General features: G+C 38.6%; 1 protein-coding gene across 8 annotated transcripts in view; it reads left to right on the top strand.

Moving 5' to 3' along the window:
- Positions 1 to 25,716, top strand: part of ARHGEF7 (Rho guanine nucleotide exchange factor 7) — a 115,043-nt gene that overhangs the window by 42,959 nt on the left and 46,368 nt on the right. For 6 of the 8 annotated variants that reach the window (XR_005953646.1, XR_005953647.1, XM_041418001.1 and 3 more), the window contains 6 exons: positions 2,827 to 2,911; positions 5,363 to 5,493; positions 7,896 to 8,097; positions 16,070 to 16,158; positions 22,205 to 22,299; positions 22,574 to 22,669. Coding sequence is in view for 6 of the 8 variants with exons in the window: in XM_041418001.1 (XP_041273935.1) it covers positions 2,827 to 2,911; positions 5,363 to 5,493; positions 7,896 to 8,097; positions 16,070 to 16,158; positions 22,205 to 22,299; positions 22,574 to 22,669 (698 nt within the window). In the remaining 2 variants the exon portion in view is untranslated. Of the gene's footprint in view, positions 1 to 665; positions 721 to 2,826; positions 2,912 to 5,362; positions 5,494 to 7,895; positions 8,098 to 16,069; positions 16,159 to 19,735; positions 19,802 to 20,044; positions 20,048 to 22,204; positions 22,300 to 22,573; positions 22,670 to 25,716 lie in introns of those variants that run through there. The other 2 variants (XM_041417998.1, XM_041418002.1) reach the window with 2 other exon arrangements.

Genomic DNA, 25,716 nt, shown 5'->3' on the forward strand with positions numbered 1-25,716 from the left:
TTCCTTAACCATCTTTAGCTTCCAAAAAAAAAAAAAAAAAGAAAGAAAAATGTTGTTCCTCTGTTCTTCTAAGAGGGAAACTAAGGAGTTAATTTTATAGAAATTATCAGGACATGGGCTCAACACTAAGGATGTAAAATTAATATCAGTCATTGCTCCTATGGGCTTACAAATGGCTGGATCTTTCTGAACAGCTCAATTTTATTTTTTTGGTTTTTTTTTTTTTTTTTTTTTTTTTTTTTTTTTTTTGAGATAGGGGTTTATAATCAAGAATTATCCTTAAAACTTTAGAACACTTACGTTATTTCCCTCACCTTTCACCTCTCTAGGTTAGTTATTTCTTAAACATTGGCTGTGTTAGGAGAAGACCCCTCTGGAGGGTGTCATGTCCCCCTCCCCCTTTATTGTAGGCTGCTGCTGAACATAGTGGCCATGAGCTGCTGAGGGTGGCTTCCTGTCAGAGTTGCTTCATGTAAAATCACAAGGAAGCAAGTGTTTCTTGCATCCTCCCATTGTGCTGTTTCCTGTGGAGCAGACTGGATGCATGTCCTGGATACAGGTTTTTTATGGCACTCTACGTGTTGGGATGATCCAATCAAATTGTTCTTGGTATCCCCTATAGTCTGAGCGTAGCAGGAAACGAGGCTTCCTCTCAACCTTTTGTTCTCAAGTTAGCCTGACTGTGGAGAGCTCTTGGCTCTGTCAGAATCCAGAATGAAGGTGAGATTTAAACGGATTTAGGGTTGGGTTGTTTTTAAGTTTTTGGAAGTTTAAGCTATAATTTGTAACCTTTTTAAAAAATGTTTCCTTTCTTAGTCATTCTCTTTCTCCCTTGTTGTCCCTTTCTGATCCAGTTCTGGTTTCTGCATGAGCACCTGTCTTGTGTATTTAATTCTTTTAGGATCAGGACTAGGCTTTTGTGATTCTGTTCACACTTCAAGTTACTTACACTTCAAGTTTAAAAACTACCACAATAAGTGTGTAGTAATAATGGAAATTTCACACTCTTAATACTTTCTTGTTTCATAGCAGCTTAATTTTTTTTCCCCAATTTGAGCAGTGGTTAAGCTGATCTCAAGCCTGGTTTTGACTTTATAAATTATGCTGTTAATAAAATCTATCATGTCTGTTTGTTAAATCAGATTATTTTTTCTCCTTCATGCCCTTTCTGTGTAGGTAGTCTTTTAATATTCCTTGTGTTTGAGGAAAAGCCTTTCAAAATTCACATCTAGGCAATTCCCTGGTGCCTCTCCTTACAGCTTCAAATAACTAAGAGAAGTCTTTTTGAATTATCTGTAGTCTAGTGAAACTTGAAGTAGCTATTTGACTTTATTTATGTGAGCAATAACTGCTTGGAGTATACTGTTGTGTGGTTCTGACTGCTTGATGCTGTGTGTGGCATTGCTTTTCTGAGCTGTAAATGCTACTCAAGCTTGAGGGATGTTGGTACCTGTACAGCCCAGCTAGAACTGCTGGTGATCCTCAGTCTGAGGGGGGAGAAATGAGCATGTGAATGTGTGCAGGTACCTCAAATAGTGTGGATGCATTGGGAGTTGTTGTGGTTTGGTGTTTAATTTTACTGACTAACAAAGTCATTAAATGTTTCCTAAATCTGTTCTACCTTTCCTGTGATATTGCATCACCAGTCAGAACTGGTCTGGCAGCCCTTTCTGTGGTTACTTTCATAGCTTTTGTTAACACTTTTGCTTCTCTTGGGTTAAACGAGCCTTTCTTTGTTCCTTTCTCGCTTCTCCCCTGGGATTATGAGTTTTTCCTCTCCTGTCTGTGAAGGCTGTTTTCTGGGTAAGGACTTTCTGATAGTGTCTGTGGGATGGGTCTGTTGTCAGAAAAGTGAACTGGTTTTTGTTGACTTTTTAGATAAAAGCTGCTTCATTGCAGAAAACAAAATATCTTTCTGTTCCTTAAATCACTTGGAAGAACTGCAGCAGCTGTCTTTTATTGTCAGCTTTCTAGTCTTGTACAAAGGAGTACTGTGAGTTCTTTCAACCTATGCAGCATCTATTGCAAGAGCTATTTTTGTGAGACTTTGGATGAGTGTTTCCATTACCTCAGGCAAATATGGGTTTGTGGGGTTTTTTCCTTTTTTAAAAAAATGTCCTCTTTTCCCCAAAAAATCCAGCTGTTTAATGTCATCACCCAGTGCTTGAAAGTTGCTGGAGTGTTTTCTGCAAGATAATTCAAGTTTGGATCGCCTTACCACAGTTAAAAAAATAAAATTAAAGTGAAACTGTCCTTTCATCTGTCCTCTTCCTAAACCTCATCCTTGATCTAACCTGTCCAGCAATTAAATTCTTTTTAAAATTCATCAATGTTCAGGAATGCTGCTTTCCTCTGTGTCTTGTATAGCATGTAGGTTGTAGTACTTAAAGTATTTGTAGTTATTTTCAAAGTACATTATAAAAAATCAGGTATAATGCCTGTGCACTACTACCAAAAAAGAAAAATATGCCAAGAGTAATGGTACCCAGTAATTTTTTTTTGGCCAAAATGTCTTAAGAAAACTTCTGATACTTATTTTATTTAACATTCTTGTAACTTAAATTATACTTGATATTTTTTCTTTCTCAGTTCTTCAGTTTTTTTTCAAATGCAGCTGTTGCTATATTATCTTTCCATTAAAAGTGTCATAGTTTGTTGGGGTTTTAATTTTTTTAAGGAGAACCCCCTTCCCCCCCAGTTTTGCTGGTTCATAACAACAACTAAAAGACTGATACTTTGATCATGCTTCTACAATTGTGGTTTGTATGTACAAGCTTAAAGCCTTGTTTCTATGATTTAACAAGTCGTTTTTTGGTTCTTTTTCAGACTTTTGATGCAAATGACCTGTATCAGGGACAGAATTTCAGCAAAGTTCTTAGCTCTCTTGTGGCTTTAAATAAGGTGACTGCAGGTAAGTAGAGTGCTCTGTCTTGTGCTGGCTTACTGCTGCTTTCACCTTGCATCAGTGTATGTTTATACCTGTGTTACACCCATGATGAGGTGAAAATATGTGGAATTTTAAACGAGCTTTTGTTGAAGTTCATGCTTTGAAAACTTGGCAGTGGCTGTGGGTTCTCTAGTCATGTCTTCTGCAGAAGGAAGCTTTGTGGTAGAGCTAAGGCTAAGCCTTTAAGCTAGCAAGCAATTTAGAAAAATTGTGTTTTTCAGAAAGGCCTGTTTTTTAGGTTGTTTTTCTTATTTTTCTTTCAAGTTTGAACTACTAAAGTTGACTTTGGCTCCATTCTGTCATTCTCCTATTTGAACAACTTGGCAACATTTTTGCCCTCCCCAGCCTACATTTCCCAGTGCTACCCTTTCTTGCCAATAACAGAAGGATAGCCAATGTCTTTGATCCCTTAAGCCACATATTTCATTCATTTAGCAGCTAGAAGTCATGAACCACTCACCTTAAGCTCTTTGGTGGGAGGGGAGAGAGCTGTAGAAATAACAGACAGGTGAGAGGTGTCCATCCATCATTGTAGGGTGAGCCTGTGCTAAATTATAACAACTGGACCCTGGGACAGCAAAGAAATGTTGACATTGGCCCTTTTGGTTTCTTCTTGTTCCACCATCAGCAGCAAGTTTCAGTAATGGTTGTCAGGTCAGAGTCTGAGAGAGAGTCTAAAAGTGAACCATATGTGTCAGTTTTTGTGTGAGGAAGAAAAGGTGATAGAAAAGTCAGTGATGCATAAGTGTTGCTTGATTTAATACTAATGAGATAAGTATCTTGTCCCATTTATAATCTCTCATCTGTTTAATGAGAGACTTTGTGGTTTTGGTGGGTTATTTTTTTCCCCTTGCATTAGAAAGCACCCCTTAAAATTAAATTTTGCAACCAAATCTTAGTTTTAATGAGTGGGCATGGAGTAATACCATTGACTTTGAAGCTGTTTACACCGGTTGGAGATACTGCCTCTCATCTCAAGTGTAAGTGCAAATGCAAACCAATGCAGTACATCTTTAAAACTGCTGTATACTGGCCATTGCTGCCTTTGCTGTTTTAAAGTGGAGAAAAAGTGTGGCTGTTTGTCCAGATGTCTATGGATTAAGGCCTGTGTCAAAGAGCCACAGCTGCAGCTGGTTGGAAGGGACCTGGGCTGATCCCTTTCATGGTGGGGTCATGTGGTGGTGGTATGGAAACCAAAAATCAAAACCACATGCAAGCTGTGGTGTTGTCTCGTTCCTAGGGGCAAGCATAAACGTTCTTGTTCTTCCAAACAATTTTCATTAACTGGGTAATTGTGTAACAGACATTTTAGACTGTATCTCTCTGCTCTAGTATTGGAAGGTGGATTTCGGATCCCCTTGTGGATCTGCAAGAATTCCAGGCATACACAGGTTCTTCTGAGGTAGGCCTTCCTACAGTGTGAGGAGTGTGAGTAATGGGCATGATTACTGCTGAAGGACTTCTGTGGGTTTTCACTCCATTGAAGTATCAATCTCTGGAGTGATGGATCAAGAAAGGAGGCTGCAGCCAGCACTGAACCTGGCTCTTGGGAGCTGCTTTTGGTGCAGCCCCTGGCTGGCTGTGGCTCCCTAAGCCACAGGACGCACCCTCCCCTTGTTGGTTGGCAGCTTCCCATGCCAGGGATGTGCCAGCCCAGTGTCCAGGGCTGGGGCTGCCCTGGTGCCTCCAGCTGCCCCACTCCTGGCTGGGATGGTGGGATGAGCCCTGTCCTGCTGCTCCCTCAGTGCCTCCCAGCCCACTGGGGACCCCAGCAGCCCCTGATGGCACACAGCCCTTCAGGTGAACATATCACATGGGTGTGCTTCTCAGAGGAGAGACAAATGGAAGAGGGGAAATGCTTTGGGAGGCTGTTGTTTACTTGAGAAGCAGTATTTTCTTCTTCTATTCCTAGTCCTCCCTCCAGAGAAGAAAAAATAGCTTAGTTGGCAAAAAAAAACCAAAACTGGGATGAGGCAAAGGAATGTAGGAAAAGAGACAGTGGAAGGAATGTTTTAATTGAGAAGGAGATGGGGGGCTGTGGGAAGAGCTAAGAAACAGATGTGGCTGGCTTCACTTCAACCAAGTTTTATGCAGTCAAAATTCTTGGCTACTAGCTGAAATGATGCTGGTTAATTACCTTTAAATAGACTGGTAGTGAGTAGGAATAGAGAAATACAACCCTAACCCTCCTCTCTCTAAAGAGGCCAAGTTGTTTTCTTGTCTGTGTGGGGAAGAAATTGTCAATGTCTCAGGATTTTAGATTATTTATTGCTATAAGTTTTTGAATCTTGAATTACTGAGTAACTGCAGATACATCAAATCTGCTTTAAGCATGTGAATTTTACAGAGATAAGCAGAAGTTATAGATGCAGGTTGTTAAAATTCTAAAATTTAATTTTTTTCCCACTCCTACAGACATAGGGCTGGGCAGTGACTCTGTATGTGCACGTCCTTCATCTCATCGGATAAAATCCTTTGATTCTTTGGGATCCCAGTCTTCACACAGTAGAACTTCAAAACTCTTTCAGGGACAGTATTGGAGTTTGGTAAGTTCTGTGTGAATGAAATATGCTGTGGTGTGGGGTTTTTTCCCCCCTTTCTTCTCTCCTTTTTTTTTTTTTTTTTTTTTTTTTTTTTTTTAATAAGCTTTGTAAGTAAATTATAGTGTTGCAGAGCAACTGTTTCATCTCTTTCAGTTCTGTATTTTTAGCCTGTGAGTTTGTTTTTGCAGCTTTTTATGTGGTTCAAAATACATGCAGCTTTTTGTGAACTTCAAACTATTTTTTCCTCCTTTAGTGCTCCATGTTGTCTGCATAGACAGTATCTTCCTGGATTTATGTTTTTCTTCTCAGTGTAAGGACTTGCTTTTCCAAAGGCAAAAATCTCATTTTCTCTGAGTTGAGGGGTGATGATTGAAGGTTATTCAAACCTCTGTGAAGGTGATACTTCTAATTTTGGCAGTAGTGGTAGTTGTTTCTACCACTGTTTTTCTGTTCTATTTCGAGGGTGATCCTTCAACTTGCCTTTGGGTAACTGAGTTGTGTGGGCCATTGTTTTATAGTACAGCTGAATTCAGGATTGCATGCCTCATGAAAATTGTGATAAAACCTACTTTTAGTCACTGAAGGTTTGCAATTAGGGTTCATGTCCCTAATGAAAGCTGCTTTATCTGTGACTTTGTTAGATGTGTGATGTGTTTTATCTGGTAGCAGAACCTGTGGAAGTTTTTGCCCTAGGCCACTAATTCGAGCTGCTGCTCTGCTGTTCACAGCCCACTCAGTTTTGCAGATGCAGCAGCTGGTGGGACTGGCTGCTAGCTGGATCACTGAAGTAATCAGAATTTTCAGTGTTTCTATCACTTTGGTGATCTGAGTTGCTCTGTGCAAAGTTAGAAGAGAGAGGTGCAAGAAGGAGGGGAAAAGAGCTAGTGGCCAAACCCAGGAAATTCCTAGTTTGGTTTTGTTGGTGTAGATGATCTGTTTGGAACTTTTTTCACCAAGTTTGTACTCATTTCCTCTGCTGGAAAGCCATACTGGCAGAGCATAGGGTTTGTAGTTGATCTCACTGTGCAATGTTTCTGCTTACTTTGTGGCTTTTTACTGTTTACTAAACCAAAACATTCTGTCTTGTTGAGCAGAGAGGATGAAGACACATAATGTACCAGCAGAGGACTAAGGCAGAGGCACTTACTTGAAAATGTGCCAACCTAATTATCAAACACTAGGACTTGCACTATCTTGGGACTTTCTGCATGTTTTCAACGTTGTGTTTGCCCTCATTTTCGTGTAGTTTCTCAGCTGCTAACTCTGATGAAAGCCATATTGAATTGTGTTACAATAACATGATTGCTGGGGTTATGAATTAAGCTGACATGTAAGATCCTGGTGACAACATACAGTCTTCTCATCACCTCAGCTGTATGGGCAACATGTAGGTGAAATTCTTCTACATGGATAGCTGACTAGGACTGCTTACACAGTCATTTTCTCACTAAGCTATGTTTTTAGCTGTACAGGTATTGATTCTTGGTTATCATAGAGGCAAACATGATTTGTAGTGCTATTCTCTCAGTTCCAGTGCAATGTTTTTAAAGTTGTCCAAGTATTGCACTTGTTTAGCATAAAGGTTTGCCCAAACTCTCATGAAATGCTTGAGTGCTGTAGATACCCAAAACTGACATCCAAGGACAAAATGCTGAATTTGAAAATCAGTAGTTTCAAAGACTAGTTACTTCAAAGAACATTCAGCTATTAGGACAGAGTGGTGGGGGATGAGCGTGCATACGTAGTGTATATGGACTGCTGCAGGCTTCCAGCTTTGCTAGCCTTGAGAGAAATGATTTGGGAGTACTTGGTCAAGGTAAGTTGCATAACTCTTTAGTAGATTTTTGTGAAAGAACACTCCTCCTTTGGCAGGCCATGGAGACTTGTACCTTCAGCTTCAGAAGCTGATCTGTTACAGGAAAAAAGAAAAGGAAAAGGTTTTGTGCTGCAAACTCTTGATATATCTAAAATTAAATTAAAGCCAGCTCAGTTTCTCCCTCCTTGAAGCACAGAATTTTATGAAAACACTCTTTAATGTAAGGCCTTTGTTTCTTTGTAGTTGTCCAAGGTAGTTTCAGTTTATGCTAGTTATAGAAAATGTATATGTTTTCTTTATTTTTTTTTGTGAGAGCAATAATTATTCTCATTTTAGCTGTTAACCCCTGGTTTGGAGGGGCTGTAATAAGCAAAATATATACTCCCATGGCTGATAAAAATCTGTAGATTAAAAATTCCAGAAATGCTGGAAATGCTAAATCACACCTTGTAAAGGCTTTTGAGTAAAAATCTGTGGGATTGTTGTGTGTGGAGGAAAGGCTATTTCCATTTTCTGGACATTTGTTTTGCTCATGGAAATATTGTTTAAGTCTCTTATGATCATTTTATTCTTTGTTTTCTCTTGCTAGGACATGACAGATAACGGCAACCATCAGTTGGTGGTGAGAGCCAAATTTAATTTTCAACAGACAAATGAAGATGAACTTTCTTTTTCAAAAGGCGATATTATTCATGTTACAAGAGTGGAAGAAGGAGGCTGGTGGGAAGGAACTTTGAATGGAAAAACAGGGTGGTTTCCAAGTAACTACGTCCGAGAAATTAAATCAAATGGTGAGTTTTGAAGGGGAGAGCATACTTGTAGAAATTCTTGCTTTGGGTAGATGTTGATGGTTGATTCATTGAAACTTCTAATGCTTTTTGTTTAAGCTTGATTTTATTTACTGAACATCATTCACAGCAACGATTAGTGCTCAGGAGCTCTCACTTCCCCACCCCAGTTCACTGTATAGAGTGGCTTCTGAATTAGCAGCAAGCATGCAGAAAACTCCCCATTCTGTTTGCTTGTCTGTCACGTTTGGGCTGCTCTCACTTCCTTGGTCTGAATTCCTAGAGTATGGGAATTTGACTCAGATGCTGACAGCCTTTGTATTGGTGCTTTGGTTTACATAGTGAGAGATTTCCTACAAAAACCCAAAAAAATCAACAAGAAAAACCCACAAACCTAGCAAAAATTTACTCAATACATCCCATTACTTAAAAGTAAACAACTGCAGGAAGGAAACCCAATTCTATCAAAATCTTCTTTTGAAAGCTAATGTATTTTCTTTCTTGTTCATGTGTCTTCAGCTTTTCTTCATACAGGCTTCATCCTTCCGCTGAAGTTCTGTTTTGAACTTTATACAGTCAAAGAGCCTTCTGTAAATGTCATCTGAATATCAGAAGTAACATTCCTTTTTAATCCACTAAGACATTGCTGTAGGTGACATAATTTCTCTGTCTCCTTTATTTCCTTCTTTTACCCCATGTCTTTCCTTGTCTTGGCTTATTTTCAGAGATTAGGGATAAGCCTGGTAGGATAAAATTACCCAGGGTCTCTGGAAGGCTTTACCACTGTTTCCTTTGTTACAGCTCCAGTGAAAACACACATCTTTTGGGGCCATGCTAAAGTCTTTGGCATGGTTTTTTTTTTTTATTTTCTTCCCCCCCTTATGAGGCAGCTATTCAGATGCCTGATTGCAGTGAGGTTGTGGGAACAAAAGTCTATTTTAAAACTTACTTTTTCATCCTTGCATCCTCTTATTTTCTTCCTTGATTTAATATCTCCAGTCTGTTGCTGCAAAATGCTAGTCTTAGATATGCAGCTTCATTGTCCTTTTCAACCAGCTTCTCCCAGATACAGTCACAATGTAAGACTCAGCTTTAATGTTTTCTTTAGAGATCTCTCAGATGCAGCTTATCCTGAGAAACAATTCTTGAAGCCTGTTTTTGGTTTGTAGTGTTTTAACATCAGCCATGATGTCTCTCTTGTCTCATTGTTATTCATTTAAATTATTGCTGCAGAGATTTGGTTTGGATTTCAGCAGTTTTGACCTCTTCCAACTCCTGGAACCTAGGTAGGCAATTAAGCTCCAGATTAGGAATGCTTTAACAGTGAACATGCAAGAACCAGAAGTTGCCAGTAACCAGAATTAAGTGGTTCTTGTTTTATTAAGAATGCTGCACTTGGTCAAGTAAGTAGGAGACAAGCTGTAGTGCCAAGTGCACTCCTTGTGACTCCTTGCAACCCAGTCTGATCCCTGGGGCTGACATGGTTTTTACTTTCACTTCTTGCCCTCAGAAGAAAATTCTCCCAAGTCCTTTGCCCTCCGCTTTATAGGTGTATTCTCCCTGCCACAGCAGTCAATCCCTTCTGGCTTATGCAAGACTTCTTGCGTTCTTGGACTGCTGTTCAATTTGTTCATTTTCTTCTATGGAAGTTTCTTCTGTTTGTGCCTATGCTTTTCTCTTCTCAGGAAGAGAAATTCATTGAGTATTACAAAGTTGAAATGACTGAGCTGTAGGGTCACTAGCTTCCTCTGTTTTCCTCCTCCATTTTAAAATGACTGTGTTTGGCTTTTTCCAGTACTTTATGGAACTTCACTTGTCCTCTTTGGTTTCAGATATGGATATAGCTAGTTCACTTACTATCAAATCAGCACAACAGGTACTGTGTAATTTATCAAAATAGTAATTTTAACCTGCTTTTATGCATTTGTAGGTATATGTTTGAGTTGCCTGAAGTTGACTTTTTTATGAGGAGGATGGGGGGTGGTAGAAGGAAGGATGACATACCAAGGGCTTCTTAGTCTGTCAGTAACTGTGGAATTGCAGATTATCTTTACCACTTCATGTATGTATGCATGTTGTGGAATGCTTTGTTGCTATGACCCTCATGACTATATTAGCTGTATTTTAAATGGTGACCTGACTTCTCCTGCTTACTTTTGCTTCTTTTTGTGCGTTTGTGGACAGTGTATATATTTGTAATATTTGCTCCACGTCAGTTTGCATCCACTTTTTCTGTTCTTTCTCGGCTATACCACTAACTTTTAAAGGAATTATCATTCTTGTGGGCCTTTTCTGCTTATGTTGTTACTAGTGGGACTTTTTTTTAACCCATATTTTTAAGTTTACTGAATTCTTCTTACTTGAATGTGTTTTATGTCAGTGTTACAATAGATTGATTTAAAAAAAAATCCAGATAGGATTGTTGAAATACATGTTCTTGATTAAGGTCTCTGAAAAAAATGTTCATCCTGGACATATCATTTGTTTTCAACATTCTCTGTAAAATGGTCTGGCATTGGCAGTATGACTCTACGCTTCTTTCTTCTCTGAAATGTAGCTGAAAATACTGTAAATACTTAGCAATTCTGTATAGGATGATGCATTCTATGGAGAGCTCCCAGGACATGACTAAATAAGCTCCTGGGTTTCACTAAATTAAATTCCCTCAGTCTGCTGTAACCTGACTTGTGCAGATTGAGTAAGAGATGAAATGAGTGAAATCAATTATGCATGTGTGTTTTTGTTTTAATTCTCACAAACTATATAGGCATTAGATGTTTAGATGAATGGATTTTTGTCCTAAATTAAAATCCTCTAGTGTGAAAAAACTGTAGATATGTAATCTTAGCTTTTACGGTGGCTCTGAAGTTATATATTCAAGGAAGGGAAGAAGAGATGTGTGGCAGTGGAACTGCCTTTACTCACATTGATTTCTTGAAGTGTTTAGAAGAAAAGTAAGCTGCATTACATAAATTACACCAGCAGAGAATGTCACATGATAAGGTATCTCACAGTGGTTGTGCCATGGCTGTAACTTGTTTGTTTAGCTGTGCCTGAGTGATTAGAATTAGCACACAATGCTAATGAGGTGAGCTACAAATGGTTGCAGGACACATACAGAGAATGTTGAGCAAAGCAGAGCATTTAATTTTCTTAGGCTGACAATGACTATTTTTGGGGAAAATAAATATGGTTGAGATAGAAAATTGTTTTGCTTTTGAATGTATTTATTCTGTCCCCTTCCCTGACTCAAGGGGGAAAAGAATATTTGTTTAAAGTTGTTATAGTTATGATCAAATATGTAAAAAAAAGAAGTACTGTTTTCTATTCAGGTACATGCCTACACTGTGAACTTCAGAAAAAGGGTCCATTTCTCTCTCCCTCCCCCCTGTGCCTGTGTTTTCATTTCCATTCTCAAACCCTCTAACATCTTATGTTTTTAAATGTTCTTGAATCCCTAGTCAGGAAGTACTTTGAAATGAAAGGATTTTGGTTTTATCCTGCTCTACTATTACATGTGACAGAGGGTAGAAAATAATGTGTAAACTTGTTAAGGTACTTGACAGCGTGGCCTTATTGAGGTTGTTTTTGCTTACATAAAATGGAACAGGAAGAGGTGAAGGTGTAGGTGGAGTCTTGTCTCTTACAGTGCTGCTTCTGTCTCACACGGTACTTAGAGAGGTTTGGAGACCTAGTTTTGAGGGTTCCCTCGCAATGAAAAGAAGAGTGGTTAACCAGAATGGGATGCACTTGCTTAGCTACTGTCAGATGTTAATCAGATTTTGAGAAAACCACATGGTCCGTTACTGAGCTGTATCCAAGCGTCATCCCTTTAAATGGCATGAGATTACACAGAAGGGAATACAGCTTTGTGCAAACTACATTTGATATGTCACAAACTTTATTCGAATTCTTTGCAGAAATTAATGTATCATTACTGCCCTAGTCTCCGTTGTGCTTTCTTGACAGTTATTAGTATCAGGCCCAGTGCAAATTACAGTGATAGTGTTTCTTTTAGTTGGATGTTAAAAAAACAAAATCCATGTAGGGAAAAGGTCAGAATATAGTGGAGGAGTAGAGTGTCAGCTTCTTCCATCCTGTGGTGTGTGAGGGAAGGAGAAATTACACTTTTGGCTTTGGAAAAAAAAAAAAAGCAAAGGAAAAAATAACTAAAACCCCATGAAGAATGTTAGTTTTTCTCTCCCCAACCATGTACACTCGGAGGAGTATTTCTTTACTCAGGGTGTTCTTGTAGCAGTAAGGTCAAAGTGCTTTAGTAAAGTCTGTTCTGAAGGGAATAAATACTCTGTGGAGTAGCACGAAGTAGAGTGTTGCATGAAAATTAATATGGCATAAACTGAAGACATGACAGAAGGGAGAGAATGTGGGAATGTCAGGTAATTTGAAGGCATGTAAGATAAAATAGAAAGAAACAGAGTATTGGGAAGGATTGGGTAAATTGTCTTTTTTACAGCCAATAAATAGACATTTGTAAAGAATAAGATAACTTCATTTTAGGGAGTTTGTGGCATCTTATACCACTTAGGGAAAGGTTATAAAAGCAGTTGCTTCCACTGAGGATAATTATTTGCTGGGAAAGTAAAGTTAAAAAGCCTGTGCTACTCTTATTCTCTGATGATCTATTCAGGGAAGGTCATCTGGTTTGCCACTAGACAATGCATTATCAAGTGTGGCTGAGGGCATTTGAATGTGATGCTTTGATCAAAAGAGAGATGGACAGGGGTAACTTAGCTCTTAGTTTCAGTCACCAGCAGGATACCATCTCTTCCTGTACTTGAGCAGATGCCTGCCAGCTTTGGATTTGATCATACGCTGAGCCACTTTCACCGTGCTTTCAGTGCAAATATAAGGGATGCACATTGTGACTGCAGAAAAGTAGGGAGATACAAAAATCTTGTGTGTGGGAAAAGCTGGTGTCTGGCACAGGTCACTCTCTTCCAGGCTTTGAGAAATAGAGCCCCTGTGGAGTGGGCAAGGTGCCAGGTTTTGCTGATGTTTCAGAAATCTGTGGACTTCATAAAGATGTAGTCTGCTGAATACTGGTACCTCCGTGAAATATTTAATGAAATATGCTTTGTTTGCAAAATACTCTAATGTTCTGTTACCAAGGATAATAAATGACACTTAACCTAGCATAAACAAAGAAAGTGATTTCCTATGTTCAAGGTCAGGATTTTCTTCTCTGTAATGCATTGTGCAATAAGCTAATTGCAGCAAGACTGTTTCTTACTCCTCATTATGAAGCAAGGCACTGCTTGGAGGCAGAATACCAGACATGATAGACAGATGGACTAATTTGCTGTGTCTGATTCTGTGTTTCTGCAATAGAAATGGCCTTTACATTTTAAAAGCTAAATGTTGATTATGACTGTTCAGGCAAAATTATATGAATGTGTGATTCTTTTTTTCTATCCCGTCTTTAAGTCTGAATTTGGACATGTGAATGTCTCTGGATAACTGAATCAGCTGAACAGCTGGCAATATAAACGACTCTGTATGTTTCAGGAAAAAACCCTCCCACTTTCTTCAGCAGCTTAAGGGAAGAGAGGTATTTTTGCACCCTTTAAAATAACAAAGAGCCAGAATTCCATTATCAGCCAGCTTAACAATGGTCAGCCATCTGTATTATGATAAATTCAGTGAACAAGTATTTACCTTTATCCTTAAATAACTCTTGTTCCTCCTTTCAAGACATCTGTATTATGATAAATTCTGGGACAAGTATTTACTTTTATCCTTAAATAACTCTCGTTTCTCCTTTCATGCTTTTTTGGCGCATGATTAATAAACCTTTAGGTATTTAGTGAACGTGAAAGTCACTATAAATTGTAGGATAAGTTCAAGAGCTTCCACAGAGAATGAAAGCAAATTGCCAAGTTTGTGGGAATGGCATCATTTTCATCATTCAGTACAAAGAAAAGAATTTTAATTGTCCCATATAGAGAAGCATTATAGATGAGTATATAAATGAGTAGCCATACATGTGAGGTGATTTTAGGTCTTTTCACATTGAGTGTTTGATGGCAAATCTGCTTGAGTTTACAGCTTGGTTCTAAGGGGGTGGGAGGAGTCCTGTCATTTGGAATTACTTGGCTGTATAGCAGAGCACATGTGTGTTGCAGGGCTGGTGGCTGAGAGCATCAGTGTTCCCAGCTGGATAACTGCTGGGTCTAACAGTTTTTGTGCTGTGTGTCAGCTTAGATCTGATGTGGGGTGGCTAGGCAGGGGATATTAACTAAAAGGGTTTTACGGTCATCCCTGAATGTGGTAAGGAGAATGTTTTTTTTTTTCTTTGCACATGTTTGGCAGTTTTAAGACTATATTTTATTTTTAGATTAGCTTCCTTGAGGGGAGTTCCACTGCAATACAGAGCAAATCCCCTTAAAGATACTTGCATTTGTGTGCTTATGGGGCTGAGCTGCTCTTCAGGGGCTGTCAGCTAAAGCCCCTGGCCTGCCAGGCTGTCCTAGTACTGGAGATGAAAGGGTCATCTGCACCTGCAGTCAGCTTGTTTGAGATGGCATCATGCATGGGCTGCAGCTGGGAGCCTGAAGAAGCCCTAGATTGCTCAGGAGAGGCTGGTATCACAGGGAGTGTTCCGCTTATGATGGTGCTTCCCCGGTCAGCTCTGGTGCCATGGGAATTTTCCATAGCTGGCCCTTGGCTTGGCTGACTGGGCTTCTCCTGGTGAGGTGTTTGAGACTTGAATAATTTATTCTTAGCCTGAGGTATCAGGTAAAGTAGAGTTAAATTATTCATATATCTTTATTAAAATGAGTTTGAAACAGGAGCTTGCTTTTAAAATAAAGGTAGAGCCTTCAGTAGGTACATTTTGGTGATGCTTCTGTGGTTTTGTTTGGGGCAGTTCAGTTGACAATTTGCTGTTTTATGGCTTGGATGAAAATTACTCAAATGCTTATATGACATTTGCATATTAGAGAAACCTCATTATTTTAAAAACATACAAAAATAGGCAAGCCAAAGCACCAAAATGTTCTGGTAAACACAGTCTTACAAGCATTCTCAGTTGGTTGAGTGCACAGTCAAGTGTGAGGGATGAAAAAGAGATGCTGTGACTCTTACTTGCTGTTTCTGCAGCATGCAGCGTGTTGCTTTTGATTTTCTCTCACGTCGTGTTTGCTCCTCTGTAACTGACTTAGAGAAGTGGTAGTGGTGGGAGGGAAGGATTTAGGGGAGTGTTTTCTCTGTCTCTCTGTTCTGGGCCAGCACTTGGGTAACTCTCAGAATGGCTTTGATCTTGCAGATTAATGTTACCCTTCTAGGAAGAGCATGCATTACTGAGGGATGGATTCCCTAAGGGTTATAGTTAGGATTCATTTTTATGAAGAACCCTGTTCTCAAATGCATAAGTATTTTTATTCTATACTTCATTAACAGCAAAATATATTTTGTTTTAAAAGATGATTTTCTGGGTGTAAGTTAAGTCACCTCACTAGTATAGTGTTTTGCATCTCTGTTTTGAGAATGACTGTAATGTCTCACCTCTGGAGTGTTCAGCTTTTGATTGGTCACTTGCTTTCACAGAGTTCATGAAATCAATATTGAAACTTAATACTGTTTTTGTTTGGAAGTGCGTATATGGTTTGCAAATGCCTGTTACTGATATTTTTTTGCTTGTTTGATTTTTTTAATTGCAGCCTGTGACAACATCTTGTTTTTAAAAAATAAATTTGAAAGTGCAAATTTTAGTAACTGACTTTCTGATTCCAGGAAAAAAAAGTCAGTTTTTCTGCTTGTCTTCAATGAGGCTAGGGTTTAATTCATTGTGAACATATTGATTCTTTGCCAGTAGTTTCAGCTACAATTATGTATGTTTCTCAGTGAAGCACCATTTTCACTGTATCTTGGTAAATATTTTAAAGTAGTTTGTTTGACCTCTAGTGTTGAGCTGTGAAATTGCACCCCATTGACCTCAAAATATCTTTTATTTCAGAAAAACCAGTCTCCCCCAAATCAGGTACATTGAAGAGTCCACCTAAAGGCTTTGATACATCTGCAATTAACAAAAGTTATTACAATGTGGTGAGTGATCATTTTTTCTTCCATGTGAGCTGTTATATACAGTGTAGAACGTCATTTAACTAAATGCTCTTATCTGCAAAAAAACCCCCAAAGGCAGTCTTGCCAGGAAGTACCAAAACTAGATATGGGTATTGGTGGATTCTCATATAAACAAAATCATTATTAGTGTAATAGAATATTACATGTGTGGATTCTTAAACATGGTGCAAAAATTATAGTCTAAAGTAAGTGAATGATTGGCATTTATGTAACATTATGCTCCTGTTTTGCTAGTTGTTAATTTCCTTTTTTTCTCTCATCCCCCCATGTGACATCAATGTTCCCTGATCTCCATGAGTTACTGAAATTCTGCTGTGTTAAACTAATTAAGTATACTTTTGTCCTTTTTGTTGAATAAGAGATTGTTTTAAAATGTTCAATTTGCTTCCTTTGTACTGATACTTGTAAATCAACTGTGTTGTTAACTTAAGGAACCTCTCCCGTGTACTCTGGATTTCACAGCAAGGCAGTACAGGCAGAGTGAGCCTTTAGCACACCTCCCAGGAATTAACCTACTACTCAGACCTCTCTTTAGTAGATGCATGTAAGAAACATACCCAACTCCATATTTAAGTGTGTTGTAACCACGTTGAGAATAATTTATTGGAGTAGATACACTGGGAAGCAAAAAAGCATCTTACTGTTTTTGTTAAGCACTGCTCCCTGCTGGTGTAAAACCAAACCACAGCCTTTCTTTCCTTTTCTTCCAAGCAGCTGTCATGGGTTTTCATTTTCTATCTGTTTCCAAGAAGGATCATAAAGCGTCATTTTCTGTTTTCATCTTGTGTGGTTGTGGCATGAATAGCACCTGGAAGAACAGAGGTGTTTTGTCTGTAGTCCCTAATTGAAAGCTGTGAAGCAGCCTCCTGCTCCTCCATCTGGCTCTGTTCCTGCCTCTGCCAGTAGCTGCAGTTCTGTGGTGAAGGGAGGGCTGCAGTTCTTTGGCTACTGCATCCCACAACTGCTGGTCACAATGGGAAGCATCCATGCAGGCACACCCTTCCCTCAAACTGCAGGAAGTAATGAGCTTGCTGTGGTAGATTCAGTGATAAAATAGTGAATTGATTTTATTTATTTTTGTTTTCACTGTATCTCTTTGTTGTATTTTTTCTTTAAGTTATTGTAGTGTGTGGATACAAATTTTAGAGGTAAAAGTGTACTTAAGTGAAAATAAGAGAAAGTAAAATGTTGAATTTGTTCAGGCATCTAAGTTATACCATAGAATTTTGAAATATCACCTTTGGTTTGTGTGATTTTTATAATTGCTCCCTGGATAATCTTTTCTAGTCGTGGAGGCTCAAGCTACTGTACTTTGGGAAATGCAGCTGTGGCTGGCTTTTAAAGTAGTTTAATTAAAAAACAAACAAAAACAAAAAAAAAAAACCCCAAATCCTAGTGACCATCATATACCTACTCTTAGGATTAGTTTATATTATGTCTTGCTCAGGTGCAACTTTCTTGGTACAATTAACCCGATGTAATGAGAAGCCAACTGTTTTGATTGCTAGTGACTTAATAACTGTTGATGACATTATAGGGGGTGAAAAGGACCAGTTCCTAATAATATACAAATATGTTGTAAATTACAGCACTGACCCTACAGTGCTGGTCTTAAGTCTGTCTGCAATGAATTGGATAATTGTCATTTTCACGTTTTTCCACAGTGTGGCAAATACCCCTATTTTTTTTTTTTAAGTCGCCATTTTATTCTTCTGATTTAGAGAGGCTGTGCTGTACCTTGCCCATTGTTTCAGAGAAGTAAGACTGCACTGCTGTCTGAAACCTAAATGTTGATGTTTAGAATTTTCTTTAAATAAATTTTGTGCTTCTGATGGCAAAATATCTACAGAATATTTTCAATTTCTATTAAATAAGTAAGATCTTTGTATGTTTTGCATGTGGATAAGGCAAACAGCAAACTCATTCACTGAAGTGAACTTCTGAGTTGAGTTTTTGTTCTGTCTTAATACCCAAGCTGCAGACATGGCACTTCCCTGTGCTATATGTCATTTGTCTGTACTGATGATCAAGTTGAGGAAAATGCAGAAGATCTCTAAAAAAACTTTTGGCAACTTGTAGCTGAAAGGATGTAGCTGGAGTGAAGGAGTAGATGTTAAAATCTTTGTTTAAGGTTCTCTTGGCTACTGAGCTTGAGTTGAGACTGGTACTCGGGGACTGTGTACTATTTTTGGGTTGTGGCTGTCCCCACATGCAGATGTGCTCTGACTCTGTAGTCGTCACATTTATTTATTGCTGCTTCCCTAGGGAAGGTTTTGTGCAGGCAGCACTTGAGGATACATTTTTTGGACTGAGGACAAAATCAAAGGGCCGTTCAGAAAGTGATATGAGAGGCTCCCTTTCTGGGAGGAGGACTGGGATAGGCTAAGGGAAAATACATTAAAATAGCAAACTGCTTTCACCACTTTCCTCTGCTCGTCTCCCCCTTGTAAACATGTTCTTTATTTCTGTGGATTCACAGCTCCGTCTGGAGCTCGTGAGACAAATCACATGCCTTCTAGTTTCAGTGTGCTTAATTATTGCTGCTTGCACTATGTGTTGCTGAGAAGACAGACATTTGTTATGTGTGTATATTTGGCCTGGCTCAGGAATTCAGGTTAGTAGAGAATGCTGAGGTTTTGTCCTCCATGAAATGATACAAGTCCATAGTAGTGTGTAATATGAACCAGACTTGTGATGAAGCATTTTCCATGTAGAAGTAATTTAGTAGCCTATTACTGAAGAAGTGGGTGTATTGTTGCATGGTATTCCCTGAAGACAGAGCAGGCATTACTCCAAATTTTATTTTTGCTTCAGATCCCTTGAGAGTTTATAACTCTGTATCCAGAATAAAATCAGGTTCGCTCCAGATTAGGTAGCTGTTCTAAAAGCAGATGAAGAAATGGGCAAATTTCTTCACAGTTATGAGTGTTTGGATGACCTTGTTTCCTTTTAAGTGTTTGAGAAGTAGTAGTAAATAAACACTCTTTTTGAGGTCACACTTTTAAAGTTGGATCGAGTTGTCCACTGAAGGTCATATAAATTTTTGAGGCCCCTCAAGATATGGTATACTTGTGCAGTGCTTTACATTGCCCCTCTCAAGGGCCTGTTTTAAGGAGCTCATCATGCAAATTCTTGTGATCCAGGAAAATTACATACTGATCACAACTGGCTCAACTATGTGCTATTTTGGTTAAGTGCCATAGTACTGTGATAAAATGTCAGTGTGCTACAGGACCGTGCCCAAGTGTATCGCTGAACTCTGCCTTTTCTCCCACCGATTTGGAAGGCAATCATCTTCGTGTAGGTGACTTTAAATCCATTTTTGGGTGGTAGGGAGAAGGCTGAGGTTTTGTGTGCCAGAATTGCAAACCGTGCTTGAATTTCGTGTGCCGTGTGATTGAGAGCTGGTGCTGTATGAGCCGAGTGGTGTGTGCCTGCCTTTCACCAGTGCTGCGGGCTGCAGGGCTGCCGCTTCAATGCTGCTCTTTCGCTGCCCGGGCGGATCTGTGCAAATGTTGTGGTGCAGTTGTGGAAACGAGGTCCTGGAGGTCTCATGGGGTCTTGCAGCAGCCAGAGTGCGCAGAAAACAGGAAAGGGAAGAAAGGTGATTATTAGATCACGCGGACGAGATGTGGATGTGAGGAATGTAGGGGATTTCTGGTGCCAGAATACTGAGTTGCAGTAATGACTACTTGTCACTTCAAAGCACAGTCCAATAATCCTCATAACTTCTCAGTGAGGTAGGTAAGTCAAACTGGAAGAATGCAAGATATCACAGAAATTATGTTTTAGAGCTATGTAAGCAAGGTTTTTCTTTAAAAAATGCATTCAAAGTTAAAAAAAAAAGGTTGTATGCAGTGACAACTGTACTTGTTAAAAAGAAATGGTAATAGATTTGATATGTTCTGAGGACTGTTGAAACTGTATATCTCAAGTACTGTGTAGCATTGTGAATTACTAGACTAAGGAAATGTGTAAGTACATCTGTACTCTGCACAGGTTTTGTAGCATAGTTTTATTTACAGTGGCATTAATTTTCCTTTTTCCACTAATTGTCAGGTTACTAATTCTAGTTTTTAAGGTTTCTTGTTATTACCTCTCCCTACCCTGAAGTCTTTTTCCTCTAATCCTGTGTTCTCCATATGGCAAAGAAAATCCTCAAAGAAAAATCCAAACCAGCACAAGGAAAATAATGAAGTGTGTCCAACATGAAACTAGTTTTATTTCAAGGTTTTCAAACAGCTGTTTGTAGCACAGAATGGGATTAGTCTTTGAGAAAATGGGATAGAAAATGGTTTAGTCTTTCAAGATCTTCAGCAAATTTGTTGATTTTTATCTTTCAGTGTCTTCTAATAATGTTTGGGTCTTCATCAGGACACTGTGGTTTTGTCCCTGGCTTTGTCTCCTTTTCCCTACTAATTTTTCCTGCCAGTGTAATGACTTTGGGCTGGGAGATTTTTGTGGGAAAAACCATATTGAAAAAGATTGGTTTTGCACTTGGTTTTGAACCTCATGGATGCCAAGTACTTTTATATTTGCATTTGAGCTATTTGCTTTCTTTGTTTTATATGTATATAAGAGAATATGGAGTTAGTTAGTGCTGGGATTGGCAGAGATATTTTATTTCCCTGTTTTAAATGGTCAAAAAACCCCCTTAGCTTTTTAAAAATTTGTGTGCCCATATTGTACTTTATGCTGTAATTTCCCAGTGAGTAGCCATAACTTTCCCTGTGACATTCTTCTGTCACAGTGTTTAGCAGAGAATGGAGACATTTTAATCTTCAGTTCAAGATTCAGACTTGCAACAAAAGAATGGACTCAAAAATGGTTTCTCTCTCTCTCCCCAAATGAATAGAAGCATTCAAGGAATAAGCAGAATCAGTGACACCAATGAAAGGAACAGTGAATTCTTCATTGACATACTGAACTATTTAAAGTTATTTCATCAGGTTTGCATTTAGGAATGAATGGCTTTTTTATTTCCTAAGAAAGAGTATTGACTACAACAGTGAATAATGCACTCAATTACAGTTGTTCCTATAAATGCTGAAATGAGATATTACTGTAGGCTTGACAAATATGGCATGTAACAAAATGAGGTTTGTGCTGTGGCTTATGAGCACTGACTAGCAGTAAGTTTTTGAAGTTCAGCTTTGTTCACTAAACTACATTTAATTCTGATGATTCTCTTGCTAAATAACTTTTGGAGGCAAAAACTAAATTGCCTTCTAAAACCACAGTAGAATCTTATATGATTATATTGGAGGATATCCTAAAGCAGGCTCCCAAGAAATGGCCCAGTAAAATGCTTTCCTGTACATACTTGGGGTTATTCTACTTGTTTGATTTATATTCAGCCAAAACCCAAGTGTGTGCTGTATTTTATTAACACCTGGCTTTGCATCAGTCTATTGTAATTTTCTTATGTTAGTGTACTCCCAGTGCAAGGTTAGGCAGCACTATTTAAAAATAATGTAATAGGGCTAATTGTATTGGTAAGTTAAGTTGGAAATTACTTGATCTTTGTAAGTCTGTTAATATTCAGGTGTTCTAGCAGGTTATTTAGTGCATCTGAACAGCCCACTAGCAACATTAGTTGCAATGTGTTGTAATTGAGACTGAGAAACTGACACTGTTCATTTCTCTTGCAACTTCTGTTGTGCTTTAACATCCTCGTATGATCTGTGTCTGTTCTGAAGTACATAGGGGGATAGCTACCCTTGGCTTTGGAGGAAAGCTCTGTGTAACTCAAATTTTGTAGCAAAATGTAGTGATAGTCCTGTAAGCTTACCATTTTTTTTTTTATACAGCTCATTTCGTGCAGTGTGCAGTTTTCTTCCCCTGTGAATTTCATAGATGTATAGTATTCAATATTTGCAGATATTTGCATTTTTAAAGTAGGAACTCTCATTTAAGTTTTTCTCATGCTAAATAAATGTTAGTGTGCTTTAAAACTGGTATTGATATATCTTAAAAAGTACCAATTAGCAACTGTCATTTATTGTAGGTGCTACAAAATATATTAGAAACAGAAAATGAATATGCTAAGGAGCTACAAACAATGCTTTCAAACTACCTGCGACCATTACAAGCCAGTGAAAAGTATGTGAGTTTGTTCTGTGTTTTAAATTGAGATCTGTCATGTATTGGGGAGGGTTAACATGGTCAAAATGTGGATGTCAGTGTGAATTTACCTCTGTGAACTGTGTGATTCTTGAGGCAGGGATTGCTTTTATTCAGTTTGCTTGCTGACTGAAACAGTCTGGTCCTTGATCTAAGAATCAGTAAGCATTTTCTTTTAATGCAATAGATAGTATTAATGCACAGTTACTCAATAGCTGCAAACCTAAACATGTTTTATTTGCTTTGGCTCCAGGTTAACCTCGACAAATACTTCATACTTAATGGGAAACCTGGAAGAAATAAGTTCTTTCCAGCAAATGCTTGTACAGTCTTTAGAAGAATGCACCAAGTAAGTATCATGCATACTGGATAGAGTAAATGCTAACATGCAAATATCTTCTATTAATTTACTTGTTGCATATTTTGTTGGGCATAGATTTTTTTTTTCCTTTTACTTCAAGAGTTGTTGCCAGAGCAGCACAGTAATAGATGTTTGGACATTGTTTGTACAGATACATATTGCAATTGCAAAGATTGACATTTTGATATAGTTTAAAAGAAGTTTTAGATTTTCATGATGCAAGTGTATACCAGTAGGAAAGTGGTAGTTTTGGTTTTAGTGGCATGAATTTTAAATATTTTCTTCAAAGTAAGAGAAAGAAAGAAGGAATGGAGGAACTTCATGTGATGATGGAACAATGGAGAAGGAGATAAGTGACTTGGATGAAGGACACTGTATGAGAATTCTTGTACTTGGTATGCTTTTGGCCTGAGCAAATGTGGTCATCAAAGTGTGCTGGGAGAGGTGTGCAGGATAGGCAGAAAGAGCAACCTGAATGAAATAAACCCCTCAATGCTTGTCCTGCACCATATAGGAAGCATGGAGCACAGAAAGGAGGGCATGAAGACACTAGTCTTCCTTCCATAATTTAGGCTGAAGTGGGAACTTGATATTTTTCAGCTTGTTACCTCAGCACTTGGGCATGTAAGAAAGGTGACTATACTGCCTTTGGAGTGTCCTAATAATTTTCTGAAACTCCACTGAAAGTGTAATTTGCATTCCTAACCTCAGTTGTGTCGTTTTCCTTGCCTGTATTCTAGTTTTGTCTGATCACATGGTGAGCTAAGGCAACTTCCTAATACAAATTTTCTTAGTTTCTGCCAAGTTAGTAATTTGAAGTGGTACTGAGGGCTTAACAAGTTTCAGTTTGCTGTGAGGAGGAATTAATGTCTTGGATGGAGAAGAAAATACCTCTTTTGGCAGCAGTGAGCTTTGCATCACCTCAGTATGTGTTGTTTTGACCTCTCCCTCCTCTCCCTGAGCTGCTCTGAGTGAAGAAGCAGCCTTGTCATGACTAAGGATAAGCTGCATCTCCACCAGGCAGTAACATGTGCCTGGCACTGTTGTTGACTTCAGATCCCATGCCATCCCACCACCTGCCTTCTGTCCCTCCCCCCCTCCTGCCTCTAGATAACTTAGACCAGAGAGAGGGGAAGGGAGGATGGTGTGTAATCTTGAAATGGACCATTCTTGAAATGGTCTGTCTGATGCTGTGAGAATGACTATCCTTCTTTCTGGCAAGTTGGACTTGGTCAAATGTCTAAATCTCTGAAAGTGTCCATTTGTTGACATAGTCAAATGTTTTCTTTTGTTTCTTGTCATCTGCTCTTTGTTGTCTCATTTGCTTGTTACTGTGATTTTGTTTCTTTGTATCAGAAGTTAGGGAAATGAAATACTCTGCATGGAACAGACTGTCATCTTTGAAAACTTTTTTTTAAGGTGGTCTTAAAATGAGAGGAAAAGAGGATATACCTTTAAATATACCTTTATATATACCTTTATAATATACCTTTAAACAAATATTGATGCAAACTTCATTTCAACCTGCAATGTAAGTTTGTGATATCATAATGGAGCTTCAAGCTCAGAAAGCTTCATTAATAATTCTGCTTGGCTTAAACTGTTTTAAAGCACCTTTTCATTATGTCCTTTATTTCTTCTTTCTGCTAAGTGAAATGTTGCTGTATAATGAACTAGAGAAACATGTTGGATACTAGTAGGTCGGCAGAGAAAGTGATCCCCTAGAGTTACTGAAGCGTTATTGCAAACATTTTGTCTTATTTCCATTTCATAAATATGCTCATCATGCAGAGTTGTATTTTCAGTTTAATTTTCATCATAGCATATTAACTTGAGCATACAATATTCTCCTGTTTGGAATCTAATTCTCTAATCCATCATGATTCCCATCATGTAGAAGAATGCTTGCTCTGCTGCCTTCTTGTTTTTTTCTTGTCATTTTGTCATGTTTTTTTGGCTGGTGAACCTGTTCCGTAAACTCAGACTAGCTTCCAGGCTGAAAATAGATTTATCATTTTATTTTATTTTTGGCAGAGAGCTTATAGTTCCATCATTGAGGCATTTCATATTGCAACATCCAGTGTGGTGTTTTATTCTAACTTGACGTGTCAGAATGACCAAATGCTGTCATCCTGCCAATTGTAATGCTGCCAGCCTACCTTGCTTGACAAATTCCTTTTCTTGGGCATGAAAATTAAATGTTTTTTAAATTCCACACCCACCTCGAGACAGTTTGTAATTTGAGTTCTCTCTTTAACAAATCCTGGCGTGTAGTTTAATGGCAGAAATTTTCCTGTGCTTTACTCCTTTTTGCCTGTGCCACTTTGGCTTTAGTCCTCGTGGTGTTAGACATTGGGTTGTGGGGTTTCTTTCAGAACATATAATGCTGTAGTGGGTTCTTTGTGTGTTTGGGGGAAATGGGTGTTTAGATATGGTTTGGGTTTAGTTCTGTGCCACTCTCCCACCCTGCCCACAGCCTTGAAGGTCTTCTGGTTCATTGGTAAAGGTTTTTCCTTCTGGAACTTGTCCAGGTTGGAGTTATTTCCACCTTTATAACTTCTGTTCTTAATTTACTAAACAAAAGTGGTGTATGGAATAAATTTAACTTGCATTGAGTGAGAATCTTCTAGCTGATAGGCTTCAAAGGTGCTTTTTTTTTTGGCTGATCAGCTTCCAGTGCACTTGGTTCATGGATGGAGCAGAATTGTAGCAGACAAGGCAGAGAGATGCTATTGAAGCCTTCAGTTGTGAAAGAGCAGATTTCTGACAGTGAAACATAGCAGGAGTGCTCTGTGCTCTGGTCTCCTGAAGACAAAAAGTGGTCCAGTGCTCTAGGTCTCATTCCAGGTCTGTGGTCCTGTGCCAAAGATCAGTTCTGCAGTAGTTCACACAGCAGAAGAGTCTCTGTGAACAAAGTCAGCGTCCATCAGGTGATCTCTGGCCTAATACAAATGATCTCTTTTGCAAGTGTTGCTCTTTGGGTATTTTTGTAGCAGGAGAGTGAACCTGATTTGATCTCCTGCTCCAAAAAAAGA

Source organism: Onychostruthus taczanowskii, unplaced genomic scaffold (assembly GCF_017590055.1).
Source record: "Onychostruthus taczanowskii isolate IOZ18803 unplaced genomic scaffold, ASM1759005v1 scaffold58, whole genome shotgun sequence".
Taxonomy (NCBI): domain Eukaryota; kingdom Metazoa; phylum Chordata; class Aves; order Passeriformes; family Passeridae; genus Onychostruthus; species Onychostruthus taczanowskii.